The 12413-nt window shown below is 45.2% G+C and overlaps 1 protein-coding gene across 2 annotated transcripts in view; it reads left to right on the plus strand.

Moving 5' to 3' along the window:
• The window catches only part of FBXL18 (F-box and leucine rich repeat protein 18), an 83136-nt gene that overhangs the window by 40991 nt on the left and 29732 nt on the right, over positions 1 to 12413 (plus strand). For both annotated transcript variants that reach the window (XM_068246892.1, XM_068246891.1), the window contains exon 4: positions 5431 to 5649. In XM_068246892.1, coding sequence (XP_068102993.1) covers positions 5431 to 5649 — 219 coding nt within the window. The remainder of the gene's footprint in view (positions 1 to 5430; positions 5650 to 12413) is intronic.

Consider the following 12413-nt stretch of genomic DNA (forward strand, 5'->3'; position numbering starts at 1 on the left):
CGCTAGTGCTGTGGATCCTTCTGTTCTGCCTCCCTGGATTGTACTAGCATCCTGCGCTAGTGCTGTGGATCCTTCTGTTCTGCTACTCTGTACCTGGATCGCACTGGCATCCTGCGCTAGTGCTGTGGATCCTTCTGTTCTGTCTTCCTGGATCGCGCTAGCCACTTTCACTAGTGCTGTGGATCCTTCTGTTCTGTCTGTCTGAATCGCACTTGCCCTAGCGTTAGTGGCAGTGGATTCCTCTGGTCTGGATCTTGGAGCTAACCTCGGCTGCGGTCGCTGCTGGTTACTCCTTCTGTTTGTCGTGTGCTTGGATCACACTGCTCTGACAGCAAGAGCAGTGGATCTTTCTGATACCTGGTTCGCACTGGCTCTGACGGTAAGAGCAGTGGTTCCTGTTTGATCGATTCTCGTTGTCTGTCTGTTTGCGTGCGCTTGCTGGTGCCTGCGGTAAGGCAACCGTGTAGCAAGCGCGTTTGTGTGGTGTCTGTCTTGTCTTGGTTAGTTAGGCGTGCTTGTCTCTATTGTGCTTATCACGTGGAGACCGCGCACGAACGCGTGCACTGTTGCGAATGAGTGCGGTGTTCGCGTTCAGTTAGCGTTTGTTATTTTCCTTGTTATTCTCATTGTATTATTTGCTGTGCCTTTGCTAACCTCGTCTGATCTGCCTTGTGTCACGCCTGGCGATCGCACCTCTCTGGCGATCGCACCTCTCGCGATCGCGTTCCTATTTCATATCTGCCTTGTGTAACGTCTGGCGATCGCACCTCTCGCGATCGCGTTCCTATTTCATATCTGCTGTTGTGTGTGCACTGTCGCGGGGTGGCGACTAGGTTGGCGCACACACATACAACCTGTCCCTTTGCTCGTTCTCATTCGCAATCGCTTTTCTTGCGATTGCGTTCTGCGCTTCGTACAATTCCTGTCTGGCATTTGTGGAGGTACAGAGGATAGGTTCCTCTGCACTCCCCAGCGCCATCTGCCGACAGGAATTTCCCTCTACGGGTGCGTAGCACCTTTTGCTGGGTTCCTGCAAATATACGCTTGTGGAGGATTTCTGCCGTATCAGCGCACGCGTTGTGCGCTGATCACGGAGAAAGTTCCACAATCGTTACACCTATTAAAAAGACAACTGTAGTGAGAGGTATATGGTGGCTGCCATATTTATTTCCTGTTAAACAATATCAGTTGACTGGCAGCACTGCTGGTATATTTGGCTGCAGTAATATATGAATAACACCAGAAACAAGCATGCAGCTAATCTTGTCAGATCTGACAATAATGTAAGAAACACCTGATCTGCTGCATGCTTGTTCGGGTCTATGGCTAAACGTATTAGAGGCAGAGGATCAGCAGGATAGCCAGGCAACTGGTATTGCTTAAAGCGGAATATAACCCTGCATTTCAACTTTGCTCTAAAATATTATTTACAGCATATTATATGCAAAAAGCATTTTTTTTTTACTAGACCAGCATTGGAAGGGTTAAACACAGACGTTTCAAGTTCCGTGGAGAGATATGCAGAAGTTCAGATTGTTACATTCTATGTATCTATTGATAAACAGTTACACACTCTTTGACAGTCCTCCAAGCTCCTTCTCAGTCAGAGAGATGAGTCACATTAAACACTTAGATACATTTCTGTAAACAAAATGTATCTCTTTTCAGCTTCGGATGCGTCTGCAGAAATCTAAAGGAACTTTAAAGCCCTGTGTAACCCTTCCAATGCTGGTCTAGTAAAAAAAAAATGCTGGTTGCATATAATATACTGTAAATAATGTTTTAGAGCAAAGTTGAAATGCAGGGTTATATTCCGCTTTAAAAGGAAATATGGCAGCCTCCATATACCTCTCGCTTCAGTTATCCTTTAAGTCGGACTTCGTCCATTCTCCATTCTCATTAGAGCTTTTAAACTAAAAGACACACAGACAGACACTGAGACCCCTCTCCATCTCCTATTTATATTCCACACCTTTGCACATCATTATGGTACTATTGCACATGATTGTGGTACATTAAAACTAATGAAAGAAGGAAAGTATATAAGACAAGTTGTCCAATATTTTTTCCTTGGTTTGATTTTTGTAAAATATCCTGTAATTTGAACATGAGCAGTGGAAGGGCTCTGGAGGTCTCCCTTACTACTTACCTTACCCAATCACAATGCCTGGAATGAATGGGGCCATGTTCATTCATAAAACAAGACGCTGTCAAAGGCTTGTAAAATGTAAAAAAAATTTAAAAAGTGAACACTTCCTGTAGAACAGGAGCGTGTTTACACACGCAAAAACTAAAATTACACATACATACACTTATAATTATTAATAAAGTTAATGCCTTCCACTTAAAGGAATACTATCGATACCCAAGTGTTCTAAAATAACAATGTGCAAATAATGTCTAAGTAGCTGTGTACACATTTTCCTACTCTTCATGTTAAATATCAGAGGCAAAAGCTGTAATTTATTGAGGGTAGGATTGAGGGCTCGTTCCCACTGTTGCGACGCGATTTCGGCCGCATTCCGACGCTTGTAAAAACGCATGCGGATGCGTTTCCGCATGCGTTTTTACCCGCGATTTCGCATGCGATTTCGCATGGCAGGGTGCCATGCGAAATTAAACATGACACTGCCAGGGCTAAATAAAATTGAAAAAGGTGCGAAATCGCACGCGAAATCGCGGGTAAAAACGCATGTAACAAACGCATGCGTTTTTACTATTAAATACATTAGCGGCGATTCGCACGGATTCCCGACGCAGGCGAAATCGTTGGCTCTTTTGTGCGTTTTTTTCACGCTGAAAAAAACGCACCTCAACAACGCTACAGTGGAAACAGGCCCATCCACTTGTATTACATGTGCGGATCTGCATGCGTTGGACGCATGCAGATTCGCGATAGTGGAAACGAGCCCTTAGCTATATTGGGACAAATCAATTGCAGAAGGGGTGTCTGCTTCAATGCACAGCCAGAGTTGCATATCAGACTACAGAAAGCAAATATCAAACATATCAAACTCTGAAAGCAAAAACAGTATGAAAAAGCTGTGACAATTAGTTACATTTCCTGTGCTCTTTTCAAACCGGTCAGTCAGAAACACAGGACACAGGATCTGCAGCTGTTGGGAGCTCTCTTCTCTGTCACACACAGAGCTACACAGAGTTAACTGATCAAGTGTGAGGGGAATTTCCCCTCTCCTCATGGCTCAGTCAGCGTCAGTTTTGGCGTCCGTAAACGTTGAAAGTATTTTGCTAACCGTAAACAAAGAAGTTGCTACTAAAATGTATACACCAGTACTTAGCAGCACTTCCCAAACAATTCCTGTGTCAATTGAAAAAAATATGTGAATCGATGGTATTCCTTTAAGCAATTTCAATTAAAATCTTTGGAATACATGGTAAATATGACATATTTTTGTCATCTTTATTAAAGCCAGGAAACCTCTTTCCCCCTAGAGTGAAAAAATGAGGGGACACTTGCCTAAGAAGAGGGATCCTCTGGATCCTGTAGAGGTTTGCTGGGTCCTCCTTGCTTGCTGGGATCCTCCAGAAAATCTGGGCTGGGCTCCTCTTCAAGCATGAGCGAGGCCATCCTGCACTCGCCCCTTCACAGTAGCACTGAGCTGTTCGTACACGCGATGGTCTTTCTTACTGCGCAGGTGCGGTCATACTCATGCATTTATTTATTTAATGTATTTATAAAGCGCCAACATATTATGCATGCATGCACAGTATGGCTTCAAATAGAGTGTGGCCCCGATCAGATTTTTAACAAGTCCTTTTCAGAAATGTTCGGAGGCTCAGCAAGTGGCAACAAGGATACAGAGGACACCGTGGGTACTCTACAGGATCCAGAGGCTTACCTATTCTTAGATAAGTGTTTCCTTTTTGACCCGACTTTAACCACTTGACGACCAGGGGATTTATGGCTGATCTGTGCTGCGTGGGCTCTCCAGCCCGCAGCACAGATCAGGATTATGCCAAGGCGATCAGACTTCCCCCTTTTTTCCCCACTAGGGGGATGTCCTGCTGGGGGGGTCTGATCGCCGCCGGCTATCTGCGCTTTGCGGGGGGGGGGGACTCTTCAAAGCCCCCCTCCGCAGCGTTCTCTGCGCTCCGTGCCTCTCCCTCCCCCTGTGAGCTGCGCAGCACGGATATACGTCCTGCGCATTGAAGGATAGGCTTCAGTCTATCATAGGCCGACTATCCCCGGCCTCTGATTCAGAATCAGAGGCCGGAGATCGCCGATCTGCCTTACGGCGCTGCTGCGCAGCAGCGCCGTATGATGTTTTTTCATTTTGCCGGCGAGCCGCGGTCGGCGGCTCTCCGACTGTTCACGGAGACACCCTCCGTGAACGGACAGGGAAAGGCCGCTCAAACGAGCGGCCGTTTCCATGGAAACCTGCAGACGACCAGTTTACGCCAATCGGCGTTAGCTGGTCGTCAAGAGGTTAAATATGGGCCATATGTACTGCAGCCAGATTTTTTTGAAGTTTGACCATAGAAGGTGCAGCGTCTAGAAATGTTCCTTTGTATTATTATAATTATTATTGATTTATGAAGTGCCAACGTATTACGTGGCGCTGTGTATATGTCAAAGTACCCAGGGTGAGTAATGGAATTTACATAATAAAGCGCTTCCTCCTTTTTTTTTTTTTTTTTATATGGTAGCATCACCATGGGAGGTAGTATTTGTGCCAGTGTGTTGAAAAGCAATATTTGAAAATAGAAATCCTAAATACAAATCTTTAGTTGGCAATGCTTATGCTGTGTCTGTAATGTAAAGTATGCCGTCAGCTTTGGACTAATAGTTGAACGCATAAAAGAAGTCACTCCCTCGCATTCTCTTACATTATTATTTTATTTTCAATGTATTTTAGTGGAAGACTCTTAGTTAATGGCTGTTCTATGTATATGGAACTGTTGCACAAAGTGATTTTTTGTTTAAAGAGAATCTGTAACAAAATTTTAAGCCTTATTTCTTCTATCCTATAAGTTCCTATACCTGTTCTAATGTGCTCTGGCATACTGCAACCTTTTCTAGTTGCACTGTCTCTGTAATGAATCTCATCTTCTTTCCTCTGTCGGGCTCAGGCTGGAATGTGTGGAACGTGCAGCACTGCTTGTGATAGGCAGAAGCTTTACACACCCTCTCCAAGCTCTCCTCCCAGCCTATCACACTCTGGTTAGCAGCCATGTCTTTTGTTTGTAAACACTGCCTAAAACTGGCAATTACAAGCCAGGATTGCAGCAGGGAGTGTCAGAAACAGCACAGAGGGGCCCAGGAGAACATAATGAATAGAATGGTATGCTTTTTACTGTAAGAATTTTACAGTACAGATTCTCTTTAATGCCCTTTTTCAAATTGTGATGCAGTAAACCGGTGGTCTGAGCTGCAATCTATACAAGTCATATACCATGTGTTTTTTACAGATTGGAACAGCCGTATTTTCCAGCTAATGAGAGGTTCTTCTTGGCTCTTAGTCATTGCTCGCGTCTTCAACGTCTGTGCATTGTTTCTCGAAATGGAAACATTGAAGCTGAAGCGCTGTTGTCTTGCCTCCATAAATGTAAAGACGTAGTCATGTGTCATATCTTCACTGGAGAAACCCTAACAAGTTGCAAGAGCTTACAGCAGGGCATTATTCAAAGGTATGTAAATATTGTTTAGATATACAGACATTAAAACTGATCTAAAGAAAGGCTTTGTAGACTATGTACTCTTTCCAGTTCAGCAATGTTCACAATTTTTAAAAATACTTCATGAGGTCCTTCAAGATTTATGATATTGGCAGTTTATTTGTAATGTACTTCCGGCTCTAGTAATAATGGGGCCCCCAGGCACAATTGACCCTGGGACATCTCAACAGACACACCCAACCAAAAAGCTGTGTTAGGGGCCCTTTGTTGCAGCCACATTTCTACCCAGGGCCCCTGACCTGGCTGCAGACCCACCCTGCCCCACTCCCCATTCACCTCCTAACTTAACTGTTGCTCACCAGGACCTCTGCAGCATTTTTTGGCAGAGTAGCGTCTTATCTGTCCCGGCGGGTGCACTCCTGTGTCAGTCTGTGGCTCCATGCATTTCCCAACTTCATCCTCGCAGGGGCGCCTCTCCTCCATGACACGGCAAACCTTACTACATAACAGCATGCCGTGGGTCACAAAGAAGATGCAACCAGTGGTGGAGAAAGTTGAGGAGCACATGGTGCCACAGACTGGTAGAGGAGTGTGCACACCATCACAGATGGGACGCTTCTCTGCCAAAGACACTGCAGAGGCCCCAGGGAGCAACAGTTAAGTTGGAGGGGGGGGGGAGAGACAACTTGGGGGGCCCTACAGGCTCTGGGGCAATTGCCCCCTTTGCCTCTATGGTAGCACTGGCCCTGCAAACAGTTGTGTCCTCCATGGATGTAAGCCGCCCCTTACTATCTATTTAACATCTATTTTTATGTTTTCAATACCTTTCCTTATTTGGCCTTGTCCATTTTCGGTTTATAGCCACATAAGAGAAATTCTGGGATAATGATAGTATTCCAAGTCTTAATTATGTCATTTGAGGTACAGGAAAAAATATGCTTGGAAATCCTGACCAGAAGACTACTGTCACACTGATCTTTTAGAGACATTTTCCTCTGGTGGGTGCACTTGTGTTGTAAGCTCACTTATGCTTTAAATTATTTTTAATTTCAACTTGACTGCAAATTGCGCACACGTGAAATGCACCTCTACATTTATAACTGCTTCAGATACCTAAAATGACTATCACCAAATCAAGGTGCAAATAACACCATAAAAGAGTGCCTTTGATCTTATTTATAGGGTTTCTGTGGAATGATGAAAAAAAATAAAAACAAAACCTTGCCTGGGGCTTCTATCGGCCCCTGTAGCTGTTATGCCCCTCGCCGTCGTCCTACTATCCTTCATTTCCCACCGCTGGGCCCCGGTGTAATTATTTTTCTAGCGTGGCTGCGCGTGTGCTTGCTCCCGCTCGCATCTAAAACAGCTTACTGCGCACGCGCAGTATGAAAAAATCTTATACCGCGCCAGAGCTGTAAGCTCCCGGAGACGAGAACGGGAGCGCGCATTTTTCATCTTGTTAAACTAATAATTGACCGGGGCCGGCGGTGGGGGACGGAGGATCGTAGGAGGACGGCGCTGGACATGACATGTACAAGGGGCCGATAGAAGCCCCAGGTAAGTGTCAGTTTTTTGTTTTATTTAATAATTCCACAGAACCCCTTTAAACCTCTGAAATAGCATGTAATATCACCATGTCTAAATTGCAAGTGCTTTTTTAAAGCCCTTAATAAAGAAGACCGCACATGTTTGATTCAGTCTAAGAACGTCAGCATTTTATCATATGACTTCAAGGTACAGGTGGCCATAAAGAGGCAACAGATCCGATGTCTTACCTGTTCTACCATTCTGCGCCATTAGATGTTAGACAAGATTTCAGAAAGATGCTCTTGTCTGAACAACAACATGTTGTTTTATGAAGTGGTGAATGCAAATGTAGATCCTAGGAAGTACAGGTAGTCCCCAACTTATGAACGCCCGACTTAAAGGGAAGGTTCAGGGACTAACTAAAAAAAATAAAAATCCATTTCCACTTACCTGGGGCTTCCTCCAGCCCGTGGCAGGCAGGAGGTGCCCTCGGCGCAGCTCCGCAGGCTCCCGGTGGCCTACCCGACCTGGCCAGGCCCGCGGCCAGGTCGGGCTTCTTCTGCGCTCCATGGTGCGTTTTACGCCGGCGCGCTGACGTCATCGGACGTCCTCCGGGCTGTACTGCGCAGGCTCAGAACTACTGAGCCTGCGCAGTACAGCCCGGAGGAAGTCCGATGACGTCAGCGCACCGGCGTGAAACGCACCATGGAGCGCAGAAGAAGCCCGACCTGGCCGCCGGCCTGGCCAGGTCGGGTCGGCCACCGGAGACCACCGGGAGCCTGAGGAGCGGCGCCGAGGGCACCTCCTGCCTGCCACGGGCTAGAGGAAGTCCCAGGTAAGTGGAAATGGATTTTTTTTTTTTTTTAGTTAGTCCCTGAACCTTCCCTTTAAGAACGACCCGCCGATACGAACAACATGGATTCTGTGTTTCCATGGGAAAAGGTAAAAAAAAAAAATTCAAGTTGGACTTGTAGTTTTTGAGAAAATCGATTTAAAAAAAATTCAAAGAAAAAATGGCTTTTTAACTTGTATAAACAGGTACAGAGGGGGCACAGGGGGGGGGCACAGAGTAGGTACAGGGGACAGAGATGGCACAATGTTCCAACTTAAGAACAGATTCAGGTTAAGAACGAACTTACAATCCCTAATTCGTTCGTTTAACCGGGGGGACTACCTGTAATAGTAATATACTCAGCATACTTGGATTTTGTTTTCAGCACTGTTCCTCACAATAACCTGGTGTAGAAGTTTAAGATGCATGCAGGAACTAGTGGAAAAATGTGTTTGTCCATAGACAAGGGACTGGACAAGTGACAGGAAGCAAAGAGTAGTGTTAAACTACCGGTAATCATATTTCATATGGAAAATTGTAGGCTGTAGGGTCCATATATTAGATCTGTTAGTGGATGGAATGTAGATAATCAAAAATTACATAGAATTATGCATACTCAGCAGGAATACTACAGAAGGATCATGTATCTTTGACTTGCCATTTGCATGACACGATACCAACAAAATGCAATAAAGCAGGGCATATCAGGCTTGGAGCAGGACTTACTGGTTGTTAACCTCCCAGGCGTTCAGTTTCTGCTGGATTTCTGTGCAAAAAGTGATCCAATTAATTTTCATAACCTTTTTTCCTGTAACTTAAACAATGTGTGTCAAGCAGGGGTCTAGTGTACATTTTAAGTCCAATAAAAGTTTGAAACTAAATCTAAACTAACTTTCAAAATTGCTCTCCAAAATCTCTGATCATTTATACTTCCAAGATGAAGCTGTTCAACCTGCACTAATACAATAGAAATGTTGGGCAGATTCGACCAAGAGACAAATCTTTATCTAATCAAATCTGATTAGAGAGAGATCGGTCATCTGCCCATACTCCGCAGGCTGATTCCCAATAAATTTCAACATGAAATCGCTCAGGAATCGGCTACACCTGTTGCCTCGTTGCTGCCCCCCAATGTAAAAATGTACTCCCGTGTGTGCATTTATACATTACCTGTCCCGTGTTGCCCACCGCATGGTGCCCATTTGTCTTCGGAATCCCTCACAGATTATTGTAGGTAGGTAGCCAGGTCTAGATGCCCCCAATATTAGGTACAGGTGTCGCACAGTGTAGGCTAGGTACATACAGGTGTCACTCAGAATAGGCTAGGTAGGTGCAGGTGTCCCCCGGGATAGGCTAGGTAGTTACAGGTGTACCCTGGGATAGGCTAGGTAGTTGCAGGTGTCTCCTGGGATAGGATAGTTAGGTGAAGGTGTCCCCCAGGAAAGGTTAGGTAGATGCTCCCCCCCCCAGGCTAGGCTGGTTAGGTGCCCCCCAGAATAGGCTAGTTAGGTGCAGGTGTCCCCCAGTAAAGTTTAGGTAGATGTCCCCCCAGGATAGGCTGGTTAGGTACCCCCCCCCAGGATAGGCTAAGTCAGTGTCCCTAGGCTAGTTAGGTACAGGTGCCCCACTGTAGAAGTTAGATAAGTGCAGGGGCTCCTGTACATTATAGGCATAATTAGTCACTTTAGGCAGCATGCCCTCCCCCAACACCCTCTCCCCCCCCCCCCCCGATGCATGTGACGTCGGGTGACAATAAAAGTGTGAGAGGTAGAATGGGAGGAGTGGCATAAAATATGTATGCCGTTTCTTTAGGCAGTGTGCCCCCCCCTAAACCCCCCGATGCTGCAGCTATACATACTGAGCCTCGTTCCAGCTAGCACTTTAGCCTCCGTGCACAGCTCCGCATATGTTCCAGTATGCCACATGACTTCAGTCCAGATCCTTCGCATTCCGAAACATTATTGTCACCAGACGTCACATGCACCGGGGGGGGGGGGGGATGGGGGGGAAGCACGCTGCCTAAAGTGACTAAGGCTGCCTATAATGTACAGCAGCCCCTGCACCTATATAACTTCTACAGTGGGGCTCCTGTACCTAGGGAAACCCCCTGAGCGGCATGCCCAACACTGTCAGGTATACTGCTTTCAGCATAAATTCCTTGCCCTACACAGTGTCGGGCATACCTCTCAGGAGGCTAATAAGTTAAGTAACAATACTCAATGCCAAGCAGCAGCTAAAGCAAATAAAATTCTGGATAAAAAGGGAAATTGCATGAGATGCTAGTACACTTACCACTTCTATATAAATCACTTGTGAGGCCACATCTGTAGTATAGGATGGAGTTTTGCGCGAAACACTATAGGAAGGACATTGATGTTCTACAACAGAAACATAGACACACAATTAAATTAATCAGAGTGATGATATGCTACACTTACGAAGAAAGGTTAGACAAACGGATTTAACCACTTCGCATCCAGACCTTGTTTTCCCTGTTATGGACCAGAGCAGTTTTGACATTTTAGCTATGTCCCTATTTAATCAGCAATAACTTTATCCCTACTAAATGTAGTATTTATATAGCGCCGACATATTACGCAGCACTGTGCAGAGTATATTGTCTTGTCACTAACTGTCCCTCAGAGGGGCTTACACCTAAATGAAATATGTTTTTTTTTTCAAGACTAACTAGGCTTTCATTGTATGGCATTTTTTTCCCTAGAACAATTTTGTTTTCTATGCACTTTAATTAGAAAAAGAGGAAAATTTTGAAAAAACCCATTTTCTCAGTTCTACCAATTCCAGTTTTAAAATAAAAATAGAAAGCGCTATTGTAGATACAAAAACACAAATTTTGTTTGGCTATTTGTACTGTTTATCACAAAACTTAAATTACGTTCCTGTCACAATTTATGGTGAAGATATTTGATTCTGAACTAATGCTGCAGTGTGTATTTTTCACTATGAACTGAGAAAAAAAAGTATTTTGAATGGTAAAAATCAATCTTAATGGCTCAGAGAAATATTCCCTTTTACCAATTATTGCTGCAGCAGATAGTGCTGGAGGTTTTGCACAGGAGCAAGCCCAATAATGCGCAGCTGTACTTCAGCTACACAACTTATATGTCACACAGGACGTAGATATACTGTAGTGGTGGAAAAAGTGGTTAATTTAGCTTGGAAAAGCGACATTGAGTTGACCTCATTAATCTGATCCTAGAAAATAATAAAGGCAAATAAGTTCTTTATTCCTACAGATCTACAAAGGACAAGAGGAAATAAAGTATGCATGGAGGAAAAAAAGAAATGTCGTCACCTATTTTATAAAACGTTTCTTCACAATAAGAGTGGTAAAGATGTAAAATATCCTACCACAAGAAGTAGTTGTGGCAAATATAATACTTGAATGTAAAGAACAACTGAAGTGAGAGGGATATGGAGGCTGCCATATATATTTTCTTTCAACCACTTGAGGACCATGGTGTTAAACCCCCCTAGTGACCAGGCTATTTTTTATTACAATGGCCACTGCAGCTTTAAGGCCAAGTTGCATGGCCGCACAACTCCGCACACAAGTGATTCCCATCCCCCCCCCCCCTTTTCACCCCACCAACAGAGCTCTCTGTTGGTGAGGTCTGATCTCTCCATAGTTGTTTGTTTATTTTTTTATACATTTTTTTTTTAACCCCCCTGGCGGTATTCACGAGCAGAGCTCGGGGTGACTGACACATGTCAGGAGCGGTAAGCCCGAGCTCTGCTCGTTTGGGCAAAAGCAGTGCCTGCAGCTAATTCCTGGGTCCCGCGCGCAATCAGGCTTTTTCCCCCCCCGGCCGCCGGAGTCCCCATTACCTTCTGATTTTCCGGGACCCGGCGGCCAATTAGTAGGGAGGATCGGCGGTGTGTCGTGACATCACAGGCGGCAAAGAGTCATCGGGGAGGGAGACTGTAGAAAAAAAAAGTGCCTGCAGCCAATTCCTGGGTCCCGCGCGTGATTGGCTCTTGTCAGCGGGACCCAGGCTTCTTCCACCCGGCCGCCGGAGTCCCCATTACCGCTCTGATCTTCGGGGACCTGGCGGACAATTAGCCCATCATAGCCGATCAGCGGCGGAGTGACGTAGGGGCGGCGTAGGGTCACAGGGGAGGGAGGGAGTAAAAAAAAAATAAAATAAACGCTTCTGATTGGGCCAAAACAGCATTATTGGATACAATGGGATTTTGTATCCAATGCAATGTTGCCTTTTGCTTCCTGGATTGCTGAGAGGAGCTGTGGCTGTTGAGCTGGAGAGGAGCTGGCTGTGATTTCTGTGATCTGTGAGTGCTTATCTAATCTGATTTCTGCCTACCTGTTACCAATTTTTGCCTGGACTTTGACCACTCTTTCTGCCTTCTGCCTGGATTTTGATTGATCACCCGTTGA

Source organism: Hyperolius riggenbachi, chromosome 7 (assembly GCF_040937935.1).
Source record: "Hyperolius riggenbachi isolate aHypRig1 chromosome 7, aHypRig1.pri, whole genome shotgun sequence".
Taxonomy (NCBI): domain Eukaryota; kingdom Metazoa; phylum Chordata; class Amphibia; order Anura; family Hyperoliidae; genus Hyperolius; species Hyperolius riggenbachi.